The 23,485-nt window shown below is 47.4% G+C and overlaps 1 protein-coding gene across 3 annotated transcripts in view; it reads right to left on the reverse strand.

The window, feature by feature from the left end:
• The window catches only part of si:rp71-17i16.5 (phosphatidylinositol 4,5-bisphosphate 3-kinase catalytic subunit gamma isoform), a 47,476-nt gene extending 28,928 nt beyond the window's left edge, over positions 1–18,548 (reverse strand). Inside the window, exons 1-6 of one of the 3 annotated variants that reach the window (XM_068052181.1) lie at positions 18,510–18,548; positions 14,490–16,452; positions 12,282–12,347; positions 10,153–10,378; positions 3,472–3,566; positions 2,275–2,421 (exon numbers count right to left, since the gene is read on the reverse strand). In XM_068052181.1, coding sequence (XP_067908282.1) covers positions 2,275–2,421; positions 3,472–3,566; positions 10,153–10,378; positions 12,282–12,347; positions 14,490–16,442 — 2,487 coding nt within the window. In that variant the 5' untranslated portion in view covers positions 16,443–16,452; positions 18,510–18,548. The other 2 variants (XM_068052180.1, XM_068052179.1) reach the window with 2 other exon arrangements.
• Between the last annotated feature and the right edge of the window lie 4,937 nt (positions 18,549–23,485).

Consider the following 23,485-nt stretch of genomic DNA (forward strand, 5'->3'; position numbering starts at 1 on the left):
AGGCACTTCAAAGGATCAAGGAGAGGCTGATTTCACCAGATATCTTGGCACATTATAACCCCACACTACCGACCACAATTGCAGCAGACGCCTCACCTACAGGGTTAGGGGCAGTCCTTTTTCAAGAACAACAAGGTGGAAGTTGAAGACCGATTTATTATGCGTCACGAGCACTGTCCGAGACTGAGACGAGGTATGCCGTCACAGAGAAAGAAGTTCTCGCAGTCACATGGGCTTGTGAAAAGTTTTCAGATAATATCAGTTTAAAGGTTGGCATGGAGACAGACCACAAACCTCTACTTTCCTTACTTGATGAAAAGGAACTCACTGGGATTCCTCCGCGAATCCAGAGATTCCGGTTCAGGCTAATGGAATTCACATATGAAATGGTGTATGTACAAGGCAAGTAACAAACGACAGCAGATGCATTGTCCAGAGCTACTGTTGACCAACCTGCATAACAGGATGTTAACTTTATCAATGAAATTGAGTCACATTCTCAGTTCACTGCATCACAATGACCAGCAAGTTCAAAAAAGCTCCAAGAAATTCATCACACTCAAATACAAGATGAGGAATACATCCGTATCCGCCAATATTGCATTTAAGTTTGGCCACTGCAGCATTCCATTGGTACTGTGATGAAAACCTTCTTTCAGAACAGAAGGCTCTTCACTATTGTGGATGATTTGCTGGTATATGACGAGAGGCTGGTGATTCCTGTCTCATTCTGGGCAGACATCTTGGAACAAATATATCAGGGCCACACGTGTATAACGAAATGCAGAGCTCAGTCATCGGTGTGGTGGCTGGAAATATTGAGAGATGTAGAAGAAATGATTTCCAATTGCCCAGGTATGCGCAGTGTATGGACAGGACTGGAGAGAACCCCTTAACTTGACCCAATTTCCAACCAGTCTGCGGATGGATCTATTCATGTTTAATGGGAAATCCTACCTGATTGTTATTAATTATTTTTCCTGCTGGATTGGGGTCAAACGTTTTTACACAATGACAACTGAGACAGTCATTCGAGTTTTACAGGAGATCTTAGCAACACATGGCATTCCTGATGAGATTGTGTCAGATCACGGTCCATAATTTGCAAGCGACTACTTTATGCACTTTGCGGAAAACCGTGGATTTTTACATCTTACAAGTTCCCCTGGATATCCACGATCTAATGGTGAAGCTGAGTGAGGAGTCAGAAAGATCAAAGCACTGTTAGAGAAGAATGAAGATTTTCGAACAGCCTTCCTAAACTACCGATCTACTCCATTGCTATGTGGATTAACACCATCAGACTGTTAATGGGAAGGAAGCTTCAGACAAAACTTTCCATCCTACCCAAAAAAATACTTCCAAGGCTAGAAGTCCCGGGTTATCAGAGTTCAAGACGGAAAGCAACAAGCCTATCATTATAACAGGAGATATCGTACCAGGACCCTACCCAAGTTGATGGAAGGAGGAGGGGTTTGTGTATGAGACCAAGGCAGAGAAGGATTCCAGAGAGATGAGAATTAACAGAGATCTTATTTAGTACATACTTCAGAAGGTACTAGAAGAAGAATCAGCAGAAATCTTATTTCTATTCAAAGATGTCAATCAGACATTTGGCGAACCAGATGTTGAACGTGAAATTCAGAAATCACCGGACACTACAAACCTCAATGAAGGCCGTCCAGGTCAAGGAACAGAGTTCAGAGAAAGACGACTGACCTTCCAAGTCTGAAAATAACACAATCAGGGAGAATCATGAAGCCTCCTGACAGACTGAATCTGTGATGTCAGAGACCTGGGGGGAGATAGTGTAGTATGTAAAAATAAAAATGAATGTAGGGGGTGAAAGGTTATTGGGTGTAGGCGAGAACGTGGAGTTGAGATTACAATCAGATCAGCCATGATCTTGTTGAATGGTAGAGCAGGCTCGAGGGGCCGAGTGGCCTACTCCTGCTTCTAATTCGTATGTACTCCGATACATGGCCCTGAACCCCGATATCCAACTGTTTGCGTTCGCTGTTTGGCACTGTCCTCCGATGGTTTGCTGCAGTATCACAGGGAGCTGGACCCAGCCGTTAAGCTCCCAGCAAAATACGGCTGGGAGCCCAGTGTCATTACCGCTGGACAGACACTGAATGTCAGAATGTCAGCGAGCGGAGTCCATGCCTGGAACAGACATTAGACCCTTTGACTCAGAGGTTAATGGGGAATCAGCTCTGCTTGTAAAGTCTCGATTCTGGGATGGTCAGAAGGTTGTAGTCACGTCAGCCTTACCTGGATGATCAGCATGTCCTGGCGTAGATCATCACCATGCTTGAAGATGATGCCCACAGGTTGACACTGCGTCCCGTCGGGATTGGCACAGGTGAATTCCAGCCACAGGGGCTTCTTCTTGGAGGCCATGATCTTACAGCGATCGATCTATTGTGGAGTAGGAGTACAGCACCATCAACAACAACAACCACAAGCATTTATACAGCGCCCTGAACATAGTAAAACATCCCAAGGTGCTTCACAATGTTGTATTTTTGATTAGTCGAGCAACGAGTGATTATTGAGTTTTCAGTAAGTTTTTAACAATAACTAGTTTATTACATACTAAAGAACTATATACAGCTTTATTCAGTATGACTGATTCCTCGGATGCTATGCTGCTTCTTCTCATTCAGTCTCTCCCATGTGATCTCTTACAGTGGGAGGTATTACTCACACATTCGCAGACATTAACCCTTTCAAACCCTTATACTACACACAGGAACAATGTCAAACAACATTTGACACCGAGCCACGTAACAAGACATTAGGAAGGGTAAACAAAAGGTCAGTCAAGGACGTATGTTTTAAAATAGGAGAGAGAGGTGGAGAAGTTTAGGGAGGGAATTCCAGAGCTTAGGGCTCCAGGCAGCTGAAGGCACAGCCTCCAATGATGGAGCGATTAAAATCGGGGATGTTCATGAGGCTTGAATTGGAGGAGCGCAGAGATCTCGGAGAGTTGTGGGGTTGGAGGAGATCATGGATAGGGAGTGACAGGGAGGGATTTGAAAACCAGGATGAGAATTTTACAATCCAGATTTTGCTGGACTGGGAGCCAATTTAGGTCAGACAGGGAGAGACTCACCTCGAAATGGGCAAGACTGAGAAACCCTGAGAGTCAGTCTACCAGGAGAGGCATCGCTGACATTGCAGAATGGCCTCACTGTCCTGGGTCACACTGGCTTGGGAACTGACCACTCTGACAAAAGGCTATTTGAATGGCAGAGCCTGTTTGAGGCCTGCTCCTGTTCATCTTCTCTTGACTGTTATACGCTAGTTGTGTTCAGGAGCAGGAATCCTGACAGATATTAAAACTTTCAAGCCCACTGGACAGTGAGGCTGATTAGTGCCTCCAGACATGACATGGGATTGTGCTGTGTCACGTTGCGTAGCTGAAGGATGCGAGCGCTGGTTTATTCAGTGGCTTTGTCCCCTCACCAGGATGATGCCGGCCTTAATGCGGGGGTCGTAGGGAGTCAGGAAGTCCTGGGGTAGGTTTGCTTTCCTCAGCATCTCCTGAACCATGGTGGTCGCTGCAATGAGAAAGGACACATTAATTTCACTCCGATGACTGGAATCCTGCTCCACATTTCCCTCCTGCAAACAGGCTTTCAACATCTGTATACCACTCCCAATCTAAACAGTCAGCCATGGTGAGCACTCTCTCTCTCTCTCCTCCAAGTCAGAGGTCGTGGGTTCGAGTCCCATTCCAATCCAGTGCAGTACTGAGGGACTGCTGCACTGTCAGAGGGTCAGTACTGAGGGAGTGCTGCACTGTCAGAGGGTCAGTACTGAGGGACTGCTGCACTGTCAGAGGGTCAGTACTGAGGGACTGCTGCACTGTCAGAGGGTCAGTACTGAGGGAGTGCTGCACTGTCAGAGGGTCAGTACTGAGGGACTGCTGCACTGTCAGAGGGTCAGTACTGAGGGAGTGCTGCACTGTCAGAGGGTCAGTACTGAGGGAGTGCTGCACCGTCAGAGGGTCAGTACTGAGGGAGTGCTGCACCGTCAGAGGGTCAGTACTGAGGGACTGCTGCACTGTCAGAGGGTCAGTACTGAGGGAGTGCTGCACTGTCGGAGGGTCAGTACTGAGGGAGTGCTGCACTGTCAGAGGGTCAGTACTGAGGGAGTGCTACACTGTCAGAGGGTCAGTACTGAGGGAGTGCTGCACTGTCAGAGGGTCAGTACTGAGGGAGTGCTGCACTGTCAGAGGGTCAGTACTGAGGGAGTGCTGCACTGTCAGAGGTGCTGTCATTTGGATGAGATGTTAAACCAAGACCATGTCTGCCCTCTCAGGTGGATGTAAAAGATCCCCTGCCTCTATTTGAAGAAGAGCAGGGGAGTTCTCTCCAGTGTCCTGGAGCCAATATTTATCCCTCAATCAATATCACTAAAACACAAGTGCCAGGCAATGACCGTCTCCAACAAGAGAGAATCTAACCATCTCCCCTTGACATTCAATGGCATTACCATCGCTGAATCCCCCACTATCAACATCCTGACCAGAAACTGAACTGACTAGCCATATAACTACCGTGGCTACAAGAGCAGGTCAGAGACTAGGAATCCTGAGGTGAGTAACTCACCTCCTGACTCTCCAAAGCCTGTCCACCATCTACAAGGCACAAGTCAGGAGTGTGATGGAATACTCTCCACTTGCCTGGATGGGTGCAGCTCCAACAACACTCAAAAAGCTCGACACCATCCAGGACAAAGCAGCCCGCTTGATTGGCACCCCAGTCACCAACATTCACTCTCTCCACCATTGGCGCACAGTGGCAGCAGTGTGTGCCATCTACAAGATGCACTGCAGCAACTCACCAAGGCTCCTTCGACAGCACCTTCCAAACCCGCGACCTCTACCAACTAGAAGGACAAGGGCAGCAGATGCATGGGAACATCACCACCTGCAAGTTCCCCTCCAAGTCACATACCATCCTGACTTGGAACTATATCGCCGTTCCTTCACTGTTGTGGGGTCAAAATCCTGGAACTCCCTCCCTAACAGCATTGTTGGTGTCCCCACCCCACATGGACTGCAGTGGTTCAAGAAGGCAGCTCACCACCACCTTCTCAACGGCAATTAAGGATGGGCAATAAATGCTGGCCTGGCCAGAGACGCCCACACCCTTGAAACTGATTTTTTAAAAATTATCTGGTCATTATCACGTTGCTGTTTGTGGGAGCTTGCTGTGTGCAAATTGCTGCCTCATTTTCTACATTATGACAGTGAATACACTTTGAAAAGTACTTCATTGGTTGTAAAGCACTTTGAGATATCCGGAGGTTGTGAAAAGCACGATAGAAATGGGAGTGCATTCTTCCATATCTGGGGTTGGATGTGAGATGTGATTCAAACCTCTAACAACCAGCTGTTCATAAAATCATAGAATCATAGAAATATACAGCACAGGAGGAGGCTATTCAGCCCATCGTGTCCTTGCCAGCTGAAAAAGAGTTATCCAGTCTCTTGGTCCACAGCCCTGTAGGTTACTGAATTTCAAGTGCATATCTAAATACTTTTCTAATGGGATGAGGGTTTCTGCCTCTTCCACCCTTTCAGGCAGTGAGTTCCACCCTCTGGGTGAAAAAAATTCCTCTTCAACTCCCTCCTAATCCTTTCAACAATTACTTTAAATCAATGCTCCTTGCAATTGACCTCTCTGCTACAGGCAATAGGCCCTTCCTATCATCTAACATGCAAACATATGAATTAGGAGCAGGAGTAGGCCACTCGGCCCCTCGAGCCTGCTCCACCATTCAATAAGATCATGGCTGATCGGTTTGTAACCTCGACTCCGCATTCCCGCCTACCCACATAACCTTTCGCCCTCTTGCTTATCAAGAATCTCGGTCTTGAAAATATTTAAAGACTCTGCTTCCACCACCTTTTGAGAGAAAAGATTTCTCCTCATCTCTGTCTTAAATGGGCGATCCCTTATTTATAACTAGTGACCCCTAGTTCTAGATTCTCCCACAAGGGGAAACATCCTTTGCACATCCACCCTGTCAAGACCCCTCAGGATCTTATATGCTTCATTCAAGTTCCTCTCACTCTATCTTGGCTCCTCATAATTTTATATACCTCAATTAAATCTCCCCTCAGCCTCCTCTGTTCCAAAGAAAACAACCCCAGCTGATTCAATCTTTCCTCATAGCTAAAATTCTCTAACCCTGGCAACATTCTCATAAACCTCCTCCGTACCCTCTTTCATGTGATCACTTCCTTCCTGTAATGCGGTAACCAGAACTGCACGCAGTACTCTAGCTATGATCTAACTAATGTTTTGCACAGTTCTAGCATAACTTCCCAGCTCTTATATTGTTTGTCTCAGCCGATAAAGGAAAGTATCCCGTATGTCTTCTAAACCACCTCATCTACCTGTCCTGCTAACTTCAGGGATCTGTGGACATGCACTCCAAGATCCCTCTGTTCCTCTACACTTCTCAGTATCCGACCATTTATTGTGTATTCCCTTGTCTTGTTTGCTTCCTAAATACATCACGTCACACTTCTGACTGAATTCCATTTGCCGCTTTTCTGCCCCCTGGACCAGTCCATTGATATCTTCCTGCAGTCTACAGCTTTCTTCTTCATTATCAACCACATGGCCAATTTTTCTATCAGTTGCAAACATCTTAATCATGCCCCCTTATATTAAAGTATAAATCATTAATATATACCATGAACAGCAAGCGACCCAGTACCGAGCCCTGCAGATCCCCAGTGGAAACAGCCTTCCAGTCACAAAAACACGTGTTGACCATTACCCTTTGCTTCCTGCCGCTGAACTGATTTTTGACCCAACTTGTCACTTTCCCCTTGATCCCATGGGCGTTTACATTTCTGTCTGCCATGTTGACCTTGTCAAAAACCTTGCTAATATCTATGTAGCCAACATCAAATGTGCTCCCTCCCATCAAGCCTCCTTGTTACCTCCTCAAAAAATACAATCAAGTTAGTCAGACACAACCTTCCCTTAACAAATCCATACTGACAGCCCTTGATTAATCAATGCCTTTCTAAATGAATATTTACACTGCCTCTCAGAATTTTTCCAATAATTTTACCACCACCGGGGTTAGGCTGACTGGCCTGTAATTACTTGGTCTATCCCTTCAAAGAACAAAGAACAGTACAGCACAGGAACAGGCCATTCGGCCCTCCAAACCTGCGCTGATCTTGATGTCTGTCTAAACTAAAACCTTCTGCACTTCCGGGGACCGTATCCCTCTATTCCCTTCCTATTCATGTATTCGTCAAGATGCCTCTTAAATGTCATTATCGTACCTGCTTCCACCACCTCCCCATGCAGCAAGTTCCAGGCACTCACCACCCTCTGTGTAAAGAACTTGCCTCGCACATCCCCTCTAAACTTTGCCCTTCTCACCTTAAACCTATGTCCCCTAGTAACTGACTCTTCCACCCTGGAAAAAAGCTTCTGACTATCCACTCTGTCCATGCCGCTTATAACTTTGTAAACCTCTATCATGTCGCCCCTCCACCTCCGTCGTTCCAGTAAAAACAATCCGAGTTTATCCAACCTCTCCTCATAGCTAATGCCCTCCAGACCAGGCAACATCCTGGTAAACCTCCTCTGTACCCTCTCCAAAGCCTCCACGTCCTTCTGGAAGTGTGGCGACCAGAATTGCACACAATATTCTAAGTGTGGCCTAACTAAAGTTCTGTACAGCTGCAGCATGACTTGCCAATTTTTATACTCTTTGCCCCGACCGATGAAGGTAAGCATGCCGTATGCCTTCTTGACGACCTTATCCACCTGCGTTGCCACTTTCAGTGACCTGTGGACCTGTACGCCCAGATCTCTCTGCCTGTCAATACTCCTAAGGGTTCTGCCATTTACTGTATACTTCCCACCTTCATTAGACCTTCCAAAATGCATTACCTCACATTTGTCCGGATTAAACTCTATCTGCCATTTCTCCGCCCAAGTCTCCAACCGATCTATATCCTGCTGTATCCTCTGACAATCCTCATCACTATCCGCAACTCCACCAACCTTTGTGTCGTCTGCAAACTTACTAATCAGACCAGCTACATTTTCCTCCAAATCATTCATATATACTACAAACAGCAAAGGTCCCAGCACTGATCCCTGCGGAACACCACTAGTCACATTCCTCCATTCAGAAAAACACTCATCCACTGTTACCCTCTGTCTTCTACGACCGAGCCAGTTCTATATCCATCTTGCCAGCTCACCTCTGATCCCATGTGACTTCACCTTTTGTATCAGTCTGCCATGAGGGACCTTGTCAAAGGCTTTACTGAAGTCCATATAGATAACATCCACTGCCCTTCCTTCATCAATCATCTTTGTCACTTCCTCAAAAAACTCAATCAAATTAATGAGACACGACCTCCCCTTTACAAAACCATGCTGTCTCTCGTTAATAAGTTCGTTTGTTTCCAAATGGGAGTAAATCCTGTCCCGAAGAATCCTCTCTAATAATTTCCCTACCACTGACGTAAGGCTCACTGGCCTATAATTTCCTGGATTATCCTTGCTACCCTTCTTAAACAAAGGAACAACATTGGCTATTCTCCAGTCCTCTGGGACCTCACCTGTAGCCAATGAGGATGCAAAGATTTCTGTTAAGGCCCCAGCAATTTCTTCCCTTGCTTCCCTCAGTATTCTAGGGTAGATCCCATCAGGCCCTGGGGACTTATCTACCTTAATGCTTTGCAAGACACCCAACACCTCCTCCTTTTTGATAATGAGATGACTGAGACTATCTACACTCCCTTCCTTAGGCTCATCATCCACCAAGACCTTCTCTTTGGTGAATACTGATGCAAAGTACTCATTTAGTACCTCGCCCATTTCCTCTGGCCCCACACATAGATTCCCTTCTCTGTCCTTGAGTGGGCCAACCCTTTCCCTAGTTACCCTCTTGCTCTTTATATACGTATAAAAAGCCTTGGGATTTTCCTTAATCCTGTTTGCCAATGACTTTTCATGACCCCTTTTAGCCCTCCTGACTCCTTGCTTAAGTTCCTTCCTACTGTCTTTATATTCCTCAAAGGATTCGTCTGTTCCTAGCCTTCCAGCCCTTACGAATGCTTCCTTTTTCTTTTTGACGAGGCTCACAATATCCCACGTTATCCAAGGTTCCCGAAACTTGCCAAACTTATCCTTCTTCCTCACAGGAACATGCTGGTCCTGGATTCTAATCAACTGACGTGTGAAAGACCCCCACATGTCAGATGTTGATTTACCCTCAAACAGTCTTTTTCCACAATAGTACAACGTTAGCTGTCTTCCAGTTCATTGGCACTATGCCTGGAATCAGCGAGGATTGGAAAATGATGGTCAGAGCCTCTACTATCTCTTCCCTTGCTTTCCTTTGCATCCTCAGATACATTTTATCCGGGCCTGGTGATTTATACACTTTCAAGGATGGTAAACGCCTTAAATTTCCCCTCTCACTATGTTTATCCCATCCAATATTTCACACTCCTCCTCTTGAACTACATTGGCTGCTTCATTCCCCCCTTTTGTGAAAACAGAAAAGTTTCTTTTGAGAGCCATACCCACGTCTTCTGCCTCCACACCCGTGACCTTTTTTCTCCAATCAGCCCTACTCTTTCCTTAGTTATCCTCTTGTTCTTTATGGATTTATAAAACATCTTTGGATTTTCCTTGATTTTACTTGCCAATGTTTTCTCATGCCCTTTCTTTACTTCCCTAATTTCCTTTTTAATTTAATTCCTGCACTTTTATACTCCTTTCGGTTTTCGGCAGTATTGAGCTCGCAGTGTACACTCTTTAACACTGTGGGAGATCCAAATTTGGGAGCCCTTCCCTTTTTTCTTTGTGGGAACATATTTGTTCTGAACCCTCTTTATCTCTGCCTTAACTGTTTCTGACTGATTTATCTTTGAGCAGCTGTTCCCAGGCAACGTTCGTCAAATCACATCTCAGTTCAGTAAAATTGGCCTTTCCCCAATTTTAAACTTTTATTCCTGGTCTACCTTTGCTCTTTTCCATAACAGCTCTGAATCTAACTGAGTTATGATCACTTTCCCCAAAGTGCTCCCCAGCTGATACCCCTGTTGGGCGAGCTGCCCTCTGACCTTTCCGAGAAGCGACTCACCATTGGGTGGAAGGTCACTCTTTTCCGGAATGATCTTCTTGATCTCGATGGCCACTTGGCTGAGACTTGTGACCAGTTGAACCTGTTTGTGAAATCCTTCCAACATGGACTTTCCACAGCCCATCAGATAAGCCTCCAGGATTACAGCGAAACGGTCGCAGAAATATGGAGATCCAGTCACCTCGCTGCGCAGATACCAGAAGACAAAATGGCCAATTCTCTTACTCTGTGAGGAACACAGTGCATTAAAACAGCTGAGGGGAAAGGAAATGCATTGATTCTAAAATTACTCCATGCCTCCATAATTCCAAACTTCCTGAACTATCAGCCATAGCCCAGTATTCAGCAACCACACCTCAGACGCAGTCGTGAATTCAAGTTTCACTGCAATGATTGGAGCATAAAATTCAGGCCAACACTCCGGCACTACTGAGGGAGTACTGCACTGTCGGAGGGTCAGTACTGAGGGAGTGCTGCACTGCTGGAGGGTCAGTACTGAGGGAGTGCTGCACTGCTGGAGGGTCAGTACTGAGGGAGTACTGCACTGTCGGAGGGTCAGTACTGAGGGAGTGCTGCACTGCTGGAGGGTCAGTACTGAGGGAGTGCTGCACTGCTGGAGGGTCAGTACTAAGGGAGTGCTGCACTGTCGGAGGGTCAGCACTGAGGGAGCGCTGCACTGTCGGAGGGTCAGCACTGAGGGAGCGCTGCACTGTCGGAGGGTCAGCACTGAGGGAGCGCTGCACTGTCAGAGGGTCAGCACTGAGGGAGCACTGCACTATCAGAGGGTCGGTACTGAGGGAGTGCTGCATTGTCGCAGAGTCAGTACTGAGGGAGTGCTGCACTGTCGGAGGGTCAGCACTGAGGGAGCGCTGCACTGTCGGAGGGTCAGCACTGAGGGAGCGCTGCACTATTGGAGGGTCGGTACTGAGGGAGTACTGCACTGTCGGAGGGTCAGTACTGAGGGAGTGCTGCATTGTCGCAGCATTGGTACTGAGGGTGTGCTGCACTGTCGCAGAGTCAGTACTGAGGGAGTGCTGCACTGTCGGAGGGTCAGCACTGAGGGAGCGCTGCACTGTCGGAGGGTCAGCACTGAGGGAGCGCTGCACTGTCGGAGGGTCAGCACTGAGGGAGCGCTGCACTGTCGGAGGGTCGGTACTGAGGGAGTGCTGCACTGCTGGAGGGGCAGTACTGAGGGAGTGCTGCACTGTCGCAGAGTCAGTACTGAGGGAGTGCTGCACTGTCGCAGAGTCAGTACTGAGGGAGTGCTGCACTGTCGCAGAGTCAGCACTGAGGGAGCGCTGCACTGTCAGAGGGTCAGCACTGAGGGAGCGCTGCACTGTCAGAGGGTCAGCACTGAGGGAGCGCTGCACTGTCAGAGGGTCAGCACTGAGGGAGCGCTGCACTGTCAGAGGGTCGGTACTGAGGGAGTGCTGCATTGTCGCAGCATTGGTACTGAGGGTGTGCTGCACTGCCGGAGGGTTAGTACTGAGGGAGTGCTGCACTGTTGGAGGGTCAGTACTGAGGGAGTGCTGCACTGTTGGAGGGTCAGTAGTGAGGGAGTGCTGCACTTTTGGAGGGTCAGTAGTGAGGGAGTGCTGCACTGTTGGAGGGGCAGTACTGAGGGAGTGCTGCACTGTCAGAGGTGCAGCAGTGAGGGAGTGCTGCACTGTCGGAGGTGCAGTAGTGAGGGAGTGCTGCACTGTCGGTGGTGCAGTAGTGAGGGAGTGCTGCATTGTTGGAGATGCCGTCTGCCCTCTCAGTTAGACATAAAAGATCCGATGGCCAGTACTGGAAGAGGAGAGGGGGAGTTCTCCCTGGTGTCCTGGGCACAATAATTATCCCTCAATCAACATCACTAAAACAGATGTGTTCATTATTGCATTGTTGTTTGTGGTATCTTGCTGTGTGCAAATTGGCTGCTACACCCTTTGCATTACAACTGTGACTCACTTCAACAAAGTATGTCACTGGGACATGCCATGTTGGTGAAAAGTGTGATGGACATCAAAGTGCTTTTCATAAGTGTTTCAGAATGTTTGAGACTTGAGTGAGGAGTTTCCCCGGGACCAGGGCCGAATACGAGGAATGGACTATTGCAGTGAGCTCGCTGCCAGTTATTGGACACTCACCCTCAATGCACATCGAATCAGGAATCTCGCCAGAGCACTGTTGTGGTACGGTTCAAACTTCAACGCCTGAAGAAACAGACAACATAGCAGCAACTCAAAAACCAATGTGATAGGCCAGCCACCTCTCTCCCAACGTACAAGCAAACGCAGGTGTCACGGCCACAATGGAGGTCCACACATGCAGCTCAGGGGCAATGGAATAGCCACTGGCGGAGTGACTCTGGGGTTTGTGATTCCACAGTGGAGCTTCCAGCTGCCCTCATAAGGGCAGAGGAGGGCGGGAGTAGTGGAGTGGAGATGGGGGGGGGGTGGGGGGCTGCTGTGAGGGGAGGGGGAGGCAGAGAGGGAGGGAATGGGCAGGGATGACCAGGGTGGGGGGCATGGAAGGGGAGGGGTGAGGGAAGAGGGAGAAAGAGGGGAGGCAGAGGGGGAGAAGGGGAAGGTAGGGAGATGGGAGGGGGAGGTAGTGGGAGTGTGGGGGAGGGGAAGGGGAGATAGAGGAAGGGAGGAGGAGGGGAGGGGGTGGGAGGTAGGGGGAGGGGACGTGGAGAGGATTGGGGGTTAGGGGAACAGGAGAGGGATTTGCTTTGCCAAATCAGCCCACCTTTATAAGCAGATTGGCCAGTCACATGATTGTATTGGGCTGCTCATTATTTGATTGGACAGTTGCATGCAATCAGAGTGTGATGGACGGCCCATTGGATGATACACGATATTGTCCAATTGTTCTCAATTGTACAGTCAACTGACTCATTCCTGCATATTAAAAGCTCCCGCTCTATGTGAGAGGATTACACATTTCAGGGATTACAGGGAAGGGCGTTAGGCTGTTCTGTTTGTCTCAGTTCTCGACTAGGGAGAAACAAAAACTGGAGGGAGGACATAGATTAAAGGGAATCAGCAAAAGAACCAGAGGGGGAGATGAGGAGAATTTTTTACACAGTGAGTTGTTGTGATCTGGAACGCGCTGCCTGAAAGGACAGTGGAAGCAGATTCAATAGTAACTTTCAAAAGGGAATTGGAAAAATACTTGAAAAGGAAGAATTTGCAGGTCTATGGGGAAAGAGCAGGGGAATGGGATTAATTGGAAAGCTCTTTCAAAGAGTCGGCACAGCCACAATGGGCCGAATGGCCCGCTTCTGTGATGTATCATTCTACAACTCTGTGAGTTGCCCCTAATACTCCCAGCAATGATGGATCTGGACAGGAACACGTGGTCATTGCATATCCAGTTCCCAACAGAGCTTTAACTGTGTAATATTCTCTTTGATTAGTCGCGTGTATTGGACAAGTGGGAGTCTCTCGCAAACCGATTGAGCAGAACCACAGGACCTGTGTTGCCTTCAAATGTGTCTGCCTCATTCAGGCACTCAGGCCCCCATAGTCAGGGTGGAAAGACCACCGCCCAACCTCCTCTTAAATGTCATAATTCAGCCAAAAGCGGCTCATGGCCAGGCTTGACTGTTCCTTCAGCTCCTCCTGGGAAACCAGAGCCTGGTCCTCCGAAGACCTGGAAATGCTTGCTTACTGTGAAAGCCCAAGAAGCACCTGGTGCTTGACCAGCATTTCGGGTCTTCTCTGGCCTGAGGCAGATCATAAGGAATTGAGACTTACAATCTACCAAGCAACAGTCCGAAGGATCAGTAATGACTGCTGATGATGGGATGCCCTGCCCCATGTGATAAAGCTTGCCAACATTGACTCAATATGAGGATCAGGCCCTTGAGTAGAATGGTCCTATATTCCCTTGAGTTTAGAAGAATGGGAGGTGATTTCACGGAAACATAAGATTCTCAGAAGACTAGACAGAGTAGATGCTGTGAGGCTGGAGAGTTGAGAACATGGGGTCACAGTCTGAGGATAAGGGGTCGGCCATTTAGGACTGAGATGGAGAGAAATTTCTTCACTCAGAAATTGGTGAATCTTTGGAATTCTCTACCCCAGAGAGCTGTGGATGCTCAGTTGTTGAGCGATGGATAGATTTTTGGGCACTGCGGGATTTAAGGGATATGGGGATAGTGCAGGAAGGTGGAGTTAAAGCAGAAGATCAGCTATGATCTTATTGAATGGCAGAGCAGGCTCAAGGGGCCGAATGGCCTACTCCTGCTCTGGTTTCTTATGATCTTATGTTCCTATCCCAAAACCATTCTCTAGCTGAAGGTCATACTCTTGAGGTAAGAAATGTAATGAAAGAAAAACTGGTGTCACCTGTATGAGCTGTAGGAGGTATCTCAACAGGTGGTCATTATCTAACTCTTCCAGTCGCTGGACACATAACGTCCTGACCTTCTCATCGGCAATCTCAATGCTGAGGAGTTCCAGTGCTACGGCAATGTCCAGTTCCAGAGGGTTCCAGTGCTCGAAGAGCCAGTGAACCTCCTCCACTGCTTTAAGGTTACCCCACTGAACTGTGCGGAGAAATTTGGGCAGGGCATTGCTATACTGGGCGCACTCCTCTGTGAACCGTTTCAGCATATTCTTCTGCGAGTTACTCATGGAGGCCGAGGACTCTTCATGCTTCACTTCTTCTTTTGTTGGGATGCCCTCATCTTCTGACGACTGGTCAATCCAACTGGCCCTTGACTTCCTGCCGCTTGGTAACACCACTGGGTAATTGTACGTGTCCAACATGATACAGATTGCTGTAGAGTTCTCAACATCTGGGTTGGTTTTGGATGAGAGTTTGTCCACCTCGTGGGTAATAAGGTTTTCTTCGCGGTTTGAGTAGGGCCACATGTGAAGAATGTGTTCACCTTGCTGAAGGAATGATTGGTGGTCAATCAGAAGGAGATTGACAAAGTAGAAAAGCTTAGCCTTACCTCTGCACGCTTCTCCATCTTTAGCGTTCTGTAGGGTGGACTTTCCATCTCTTGCGGCAGAGCTTTCTGAGTCCACACCATACACTGACAAATTCAACCTCGACCCTTGGGGGAGGTTCTTCACCAAGATATCAAACTCGAGCCAAGCATTCCACACAATCTCTTCTGTGAGAGGCATTGGTTGAGATTTTACAGAAGAAATAATGTTAGTCGCATGATACACAGCTGCCTCCACATATACATTTGGGAGGCTTTTACTTGGTAAAATTGGAATATCCAAACCCACAATCTTGACACGAAAGCACTGATTGCAATCCCAGAGTGACAGCGCCACAACCTTCTCAATATCCTTGTTCCTCAGGGTCAGTTGGTCATGGGTAGCGGTGAGTCCTGTGCATTGGTCAACCAAAGTCCAGTCCTCAATGTTGACCTCATCGTCTGCAAGAGATGGAGAGGGCACCAATGCCAGGCACAGCTCCTCCTTGTTCTTGATGCAGCGCCTGACCCAGATGAAGTCGACCAGCGACCAGTTTCCCATGATGTACTCTTCTCTCCCACAGACCTTTAGGACTAAGTTACCATCTACCAACAATCCTTTCTCAGCCATCTTCTGTGCGTAGCAGTGAATGATCACGTCTGGTGTGTCGTACATGCCTACCTTCATTTTATGACTGGTACAATTGTAATAGATGGCGACTACCAACTCTTTGCTGATTTGACCCTTGAGTGTGTCAGGAAGAGGGCTTGAAGCCAGCCAAGGTTCCATTGCATAAGCCCTGCTGTCTCGATCGTGCATCTCAGCCTGTCTAGCCGCAGCGAGCTTTCTCCGGGCAGAGGCCAGCTCATCCTGCTGGTGGATGACAATATTCTGTACGTCATACCCGATCAGATAGGCTAGGCGTTTCCAGAACTGTTCACCTTCTTCCGTCACCTTGGGTCTGCTCTTCATATAAACCTGGCCCTTCTTGGAGCCCAGACTCTTCCAGTACTTCACTGAGTCCAGAGTCAGCAGAAACTGCTGGTCGTTATAAATCTCGTACCAAGTCGACCCTTTCTTGTACAAGAGCTGGTAGGAGTCAGGATTTGAAAGTTGGTAGATGGAAGGCCTCACACTTTCTTTACTTGCCTTCATCCAGATTAACATCCGGAGGCTCCCCACTGTGCTGTTCACTGGCAATTCCACGGTAATCACCTCATTATGGCCATCGTGAGGTCGCTTTGTGGGCAGCACGCAAGCGAAGAGCATTGTCCCAAAGTCAGTGAAAGGCCCAGAGTTGCACAATTCCTTTTCTTCCTCATCCTGGTCGATGGAGGACTGAGCTGCCAAGCGGTCTGTATTCATCCTCTGCAGGCTACAAAGCAGCACACAAGCAGTCAGAAAAACAGACACAAATTGTACCAGCATTTGAGAGTTCAAGAGGATTTCACCCTAGAGTGGGTAAGTGTGGAGTCTGAGATACAGAACAGGAATGGTAATAGATTCAAGATTTACACCACCCCCAGGACAGGTACAGCACGGGGTTCGATACAGAGTAAAGCTCCCTCCACACTGTCCCCATCAAACACTCCCAGGACAGGTACAGCACATCTCTCTACACGGGAGTCTTCCCCCTTTACATCGGGGACCTGGGGTGGAGGGTGTTGTACAGGGCAGTCCCGTGCAATAGACTTTTAAGTAGGTTCACGGACTCCCAGGCCGCCTGTACTTTCTGTGGCCTGGACGAGTCCGTGTTTCACATATATACGGAGTGTGCGAGGTTGCAGCCCCTCTTTGAGTATCTGAAGGGGCTGCTCCTCAAATTCTGGCTGCACTTCAGTCCCACATTCCTGATCTTTGGGCACCCGGTGTGGAGGGGCGTGGGCCGGGAGGAGGATCTCCTCGTCGGTCTGCTCCTGGGCCTGGCCAATGTGGCAATTCACAGGTCCAGGCTGTGGGCCATCGGGGGGCCCATCCTCCCCGATTGCCAGCCCCTCTTCCGCGGTTACGTTCGCGCCCGGGTGTCCCTGGAGAGGGAGCATGCGGTGTCCGCCGGCACACTTGAGGCCTTCCGCGACCGGTGGGCACCGCAGGGACTGGAGTGCATCGTTGATGCCAAGAATGGCATTTTAATTTGAGTTTTGGTTTATTTTTCTGTTTTTAATAAAGTTATTTTTGTAAATATGTATATAAAGGGGGCCTGAGGAATAAAGGCCACCTTATATAAAAAAACAAAAAAAAAAAACGGGGGGTTAGATACAGAGTAAAGCTCCCTCCATTGCTCTCAGCAATCTTTGGTCATTTTAAAAGGGCCACCATTTCCATTGTGGGGTCCAATGATGACTTAAAACAACTCGATGTTAATCTTCAGCAGAATGACGTCACACACAAGAGGATCAGTCAGGAATGTGAGGGAATATCCTCCACTTGCCTGGATGGGTGCAGCTCCAACAACACTCAAGAAGCTCGACACCATCCAGGACAAAGCAGCCCACTTGATTGGCACCCCATCCACAAACATTCACTCCCTCCACCACCGACGCACAGTGGCAGCAGTGTGTACCATCTACAAGATGCACTGTAGCAACTCACCAGGGCTCCTTCGACAGCACCTTCCAAACCTGCAACCTCTACCACCTAGAAGGACAAGGGCAGCAGACACATATGATCACCTACACGTTCCCCTCCAAGCTACACTCCATCCTGACTTGGAACTATATCGTCGTTCCTTCACTGTTGCTGGGTCAACATCATGGAACTCCCTTCCTAACAGCACTGTGGGTATACCTTCACCACATGGACTGCAGCAGTTCAAGAAGGCAGCTCACCACCACCTTCTCAAGGGCAATTAGGGATGGGCAATAAATGCCGGCCTGGCCAGCGACGCCCATATTCTGAGGATTAATTTATTTAAACAACAAGCAATGGTTTTCTTGAGAACAGAACACCTGCTTAATGAAGAATGGAGCACACTAGGAGCCAGTCCAGCCCTGAACTAATCTGTGGTTGACTCTGAAATGCCCTCTGAAATGGCCTAGCAAGCCACTCAGTTGTCAAGGGCAATTAGGGATGGACAACAAATGCTGGCCTTGCCAGCGACTCCCACATCCCCGAAAGAATTTTTAAAACTCAGTTTCGACGTCCCATTACCTAACATCCAAAGGGTTTCGATTTTCAAGCAGATTCTGACACAGGCTTTACAATCGAGTCAGTCTTGTCTCTGACAGCTGCTTTCAGCCCTGAAGGCAGGACAAACTCACAGAAGTGGTGTCTGTGTTCTTTCTTTGAGGGGAAGGGGAGATCAAATTGAATCGGAAAGCTCACCAGTCGCAGACGGAATCACCTACTGAACTGGCGTTTCTGTGAAGTAGCCAGATATGAGATTATGTGGCGTAATCACTGCAGTTTCCTCATTCCTAGTTAATTGATTACCTGTTTGACCTGTTGGGCAGCAATATCCAGTGTCAACAGCTCTGTTTCACTCAGCTCGAGCTGGTGAAGGTGCCTCAACTTTTATTTTATTCTCCCCCGTTCTTTTGCACCACACCAGCCCCTCCCCTACAAGGGGCTGATCTCCCTGGGGTAACTTGCCTCAAGTAACTACCCTCCTGTGTGGGTGTAGATAGACTAGTTTAGCATGCCTTTGCCATACCCAGGCTTTATGTGGCTCAGGAACACCCAGGTGGTGCATTTAGCTGTGGCTCTGTGAGTCGCACTCTCACCTCTCATTCAAAAGGTCAAAGGCTCGAGACCCACTGCAGAGACTCAAGACCCATAATCCAGGCCAACACTCCCAGTGCAGTACTGAGGGAGTGCTTCACTGTCAGAGGTGCCAGCTTTTGGAGGAGACATTAAACCGAGGCCTCTCAGATGGACCGAAAAGATTCTATGGCTCTATTTTGAAGAAGGGCAGGGGAGCTCTCCCCAGTGTCCTGCCCAATATTTATCCCTCAACCAACATCACTAAAACAGATTATCTGGTCATTATCACATTGCTGTTTGTGGGATCTTGCTGTGTGCAAATTGGCTGTCAAGTTTCCTACATTACAACAGTGACTACACTTCCAAAAATACTTCATTGGCTGTAAAGTGCTTAGGGACATGAAATTCAAGTCTTTCTTTATCATACTGAGGGTCTGTGTGGCTCAGTGCCATTTTATGTCCCTTTACATTGGGGAGGCCAAACGCAGACTGGGTGACCGCTTTGCGGAACACCTCTGCTCAGTCCGCAAGCAGGACCCTGAGCTTCCGCTTGCTTGCCATTTCAACACTCCCCCCTGCTCTCATGCTCACATCTCTATCCTGGACTTGCTGCAGTGTTCCACTGAACATCAACGCAAGCTCGAGGAACAGCATCTCATTTACCGATTAGGCACACTACAGCCTGCCAGACTGAACATTGAGTTCAATAATTTCAGAGCATGACAGCCCCCCATTTTACTTTTATTTTAGTTATTTTTTCTTTTTTACATTTTTTACCATTTTTTTTCTTTTGTTTATTTCATTTCATTGTAGTTTGATCAGTTTGCTTACCCACTGTTTTTTTTCATGTTTGTACTTGCTGCTGTTCAATCTTCAGTTCGTTAACACCCTATCTGTACTAATGCTTTGTCTTCCAACACACCATTAACATATTGTTTGCCTTTGCTCCGTGACCTCTTGGTCAGCTATGTGGCCTTGTCCAATCTACACCTTCTCCTTTGTTATCTCTTGCCCCACCCCCGGCTCACTTGCTTATAATCTTTGACATTTCTAATATTTGCTAGTTCCGAAGAAGGGTCACTGACCCGAAACGTTAACTCTGCTTCTCTTTCCACAGATGCTGCCAGACCTGCTGAGTGGTTCCAGCATTTCTTGTTTTTATTTCAGATTTCCAGCATCCGCAGTATTTTGCTTTTATTTTATGTCCCTGTTCTGTGTTGAAAGAACAGGGGAGATCGGGTTCACTTCTGCCCCGCTTTGAGTGCCTGGGGACTGGCTCTGCTAAATTTCACTAGGCATGGATACGGTCAAGAAAGGGGCTGCCACTAAAAAGGTGAGTTGTGGAAATCCTCCTGCCTTTGTTCTGTCCTGCACCCAGCCCTCTCTTACCCAGCACCTACCTGAGGATCACTGCCAAAAGGTAGGCTGGCCTGAAGGTTCTTCATGCAGAAGGGCAAATGGCCTGCCGAGATGTTGGCTGCTCCCCCAGATTATTTAGACCAAGTCTGAGCCCTGAGGCCCAATTTTGGGCAGCTCTCAGACCCTCTCCAGTCAGACTCCTAAAATGTACCAACTAGGTAGGGAAAAATGGGAGGTGGGGTGGTAGAACTGATTAGGAAAGATATTGTAGTGTTGAAAGGAGAGGATGTCTTGATAGGGCAAAGACAGAATCCGTTTGGTTAGAGTTGAGAAGCAAAAAGGGGGTGATCACACTACTGGGGGGATTTTATCGGCCTCCAACTTGTGATAGAGAGATAGAGGAGCAAATCTGCAGGGAAATCACAGATGTGCAAGAACTATAGAGTGCTGATATTAGTGGACTTTAATTACATAAATATCAATTGGGATAATGTTAGAGTAAAGGGTAAGGAGGGGAGGAATTTCTGAAATGTGTTCAGGAGAACTTTGGGGCAGCACAGTGGCGCAGTGGTTAGTACCGCAGCCTCACAGCTCCAGCGACCCAGGTTCAATTCTGGGTACTGCCTGTGTGGAGTTTGCAAGTTCTCCCTGTGTGTGCGTGGGTTTCCTCCCACATGCCAAAGACTTGCTGGTTGATAGGTTAATTGGCCATTATAAATTGCCCCTAGTATAGGTAGGTGGTCGGGAAATATAGGGACAGGTGGGGTGTGGTAGGAATATGGAATTAGTGTAGGATTAGTATAAATGGGTGGTTGATGGTCGGCACAGACTCGGTGGGCCGAAGGGCCTGTTTAAGTGCTGTATCTCTAAACTAAACTAAACTTCCTTGATCAGTATGTTCTCAGTCCTACCAGGAAGGAGTCATTGCTGGATCTGGTACTGGGGAATAAGGTGAACTAAGTGCCTGTGGGGGAACACTTGGGTAAGAGAGATCATTGTATCATAAGGTTTAAATTAGCAAAGGAGGAGAACGGAACAATCTAAAATAGAACTTCTAAATAGGAAGAGGGCTAACTTCAGTGGGATGAGAGGGGATCCAGCCAGGGTAAAATGGAACCAAAAACTGACAGGAAAAACTGTAACGGAACAATGGGTGATCTTTAAGGAAGAGATGCTTCAGGTAGAAGCTAGGTACTTTCCAACAAGGAACGACTGGCTATGCTCAGGGTAGATAAATCACCTGGTCCAGTTGGCTTGCATCCCAGGTTGCTAAAGGAACTGGGAGTGGTGATAGTGGAAGTGTTTGCCGAAAATTTCCAATCTTCCCTAGATAGTAGCGAATGTGACAACCTTATTGAAGAAAGGGTGTAAGAATATTGCTAGTAACTACAGGGTAGTCAGTTTAACATTAGTGGCGGATAAAGTTTTAGAAACAATAATCAGGGCAAAAATCAACAGGCACTTGGAGAGGTTTGAGTTAATTAATGAGAGCCAGCACGGATTTGTAAAAGACAGATCATGCTTAACTAATCTCAATGAATTTTTTGATGAAGTAACTGAAAAGGTTGATGAAGTGAAAGCAATGAATGTTGTTTATATGGATTTTAAGAAAGTGTTTGATAAGGTGTCACATAAAAGGCTGGTTAACAAAACTGAAGATAAAAAAATTGGCTTAAGGACAAAAAACAGCGAGTCGTAGTAAATGGTGTTTTTTCAGACTAGAGGATGGTAGACAGCGGTGTTCCCCAAGGGTCAATGCTGGGACCACTGCTTTTTTGCTAATATATAAATGACTTGGACATTGGAATACAGACTAGAATTTCAAAATTTGCCGATGAAACTTGGAGGAGTGGCAAACAGTGAGGATCATACCAATCAACTGCCACAGAACATAAATAGACTAGCAGAATGGGCAGACAAGTGGCAGATGGAATCTAATAGAGAAGTGTGAGGTGATGCATTTTGGCAGAAGCAATAGAGAGGCAATATAGACTTAATGGTCTAGAGTTCTAAAGAGCGCGCAGGGACAGAGGGACCTGGGGGTTCATGTACATCTTTGAAGGTGGCAGGACATATTGAGAGAGTGGTTAGCAAAGCATATGGGATATTGGGCTTCATAAGTAGAGACATAGAGTACAAAAGCAGGGAAGTTATGCTGAACCTTTATAAAGCTCTGGTTAGGCTTCAACTGGAGTATTGCGTCCAGTTCTGGTCACCACACTTTAGGAAGTATGTGAGGGTCCTTGAGAGGGTGGTCTAGAAAACCTGCTATGCCAAAGGAAGATTTTTTAATTCATCGATTGGAAACCTACATTAAACTTTGAATGAAACAAAAGTAGCTGGAATTCTACAGTTAACTTTAAAAAAAAAACTGGCAGCCAAGATGGGCACAGCAATTTGCATTTAAACACCTTGCACATTCCAAAACCTCAAAGAGGAGACACATGTCTGATGAGCCTGTACCCAAAACAACGACTTGCTCTATTGAGTGAACCACAGGAGATTGCTTTCAATAGCAAGACATTCGAAGCCATCCTGACACATTAACCTTGAAAGGGCCAACCCTTCCAGGTGTAAACGTTAACATCCTGAGGCCTGTGGGACTGAAATTCCTAAACTTGAAACTCATTAGAAGGTTCCAGACAATACGCTGAGGCAGTCATGTGACATTCTGTCCATCTCTGTGAAAGCTGGGAGCTTCCCTTGGAGAAAGCAGACAAGCCAGTGACTCATTCTGGGCAGAAGCCACAAGGACTGTCTCTACCTCTCTCTCTCCAGAAGGCCTGGTGGGACATGCAAAGCCTAGCTGCTGGGTGCTGGGTCCAAGACAAAGACACCAGGGGAAGAAAGCTTCCTACAATTCTCCCTGAGCCAGGTGGGCCAGCCACAAAGTACACTTCTGCCAGCCAAAGACCTCAAGAACACAACTTCAGCTGGAAGACAACAGAATCACCCAACCCCACAGACTGTATTAATTTTTTATTTGTTCTGGACTCTAATCCAACCACAAATCTACTCATCACTTCTGTAATCTATTTGCGTGTGTGTGATTCCCGTGAAATTGTGTGACTGTGAATGTATAGCATAGTTTTATTGTTTTATTTAGATCGGGTTGAGATTAAGTATAATAAATTCACCTTTTTTTGGTTTAAACTCAAGAAAATCTGTCCGATTGGTTCTTTTGTGATCATAACAAAGGGTGAAAGGTAAAACACTCACTGAGGTGGTAAGCACATCCACTGTTTAGGAAGCAATAAGCCCCGTTGCGGTCAAATAAGAGGAAGGACAAGAGGGGAGCCTGGGGCCCCCTCCTCGCCTTGTCAAAAAACAGGGTGCAGAGGAGATTT

The sequence above is a fragment of the Heterodontus francisci genome, chromosome 19 (assembly GCF_036365525.1).
Source record: "Heterodontus francisci isolate sHetFra1 chromosome 19, sHetFra1.hap1, whole genome shotgun sequence".
Taxonomy (NCBI): domain Eukaryota; kingdom Metazoa; phylum Chordata; class Chondrichthyes; order Heterodontiformes; family Heterodontidae; genus Heterodontus; species Heterodontus francisci.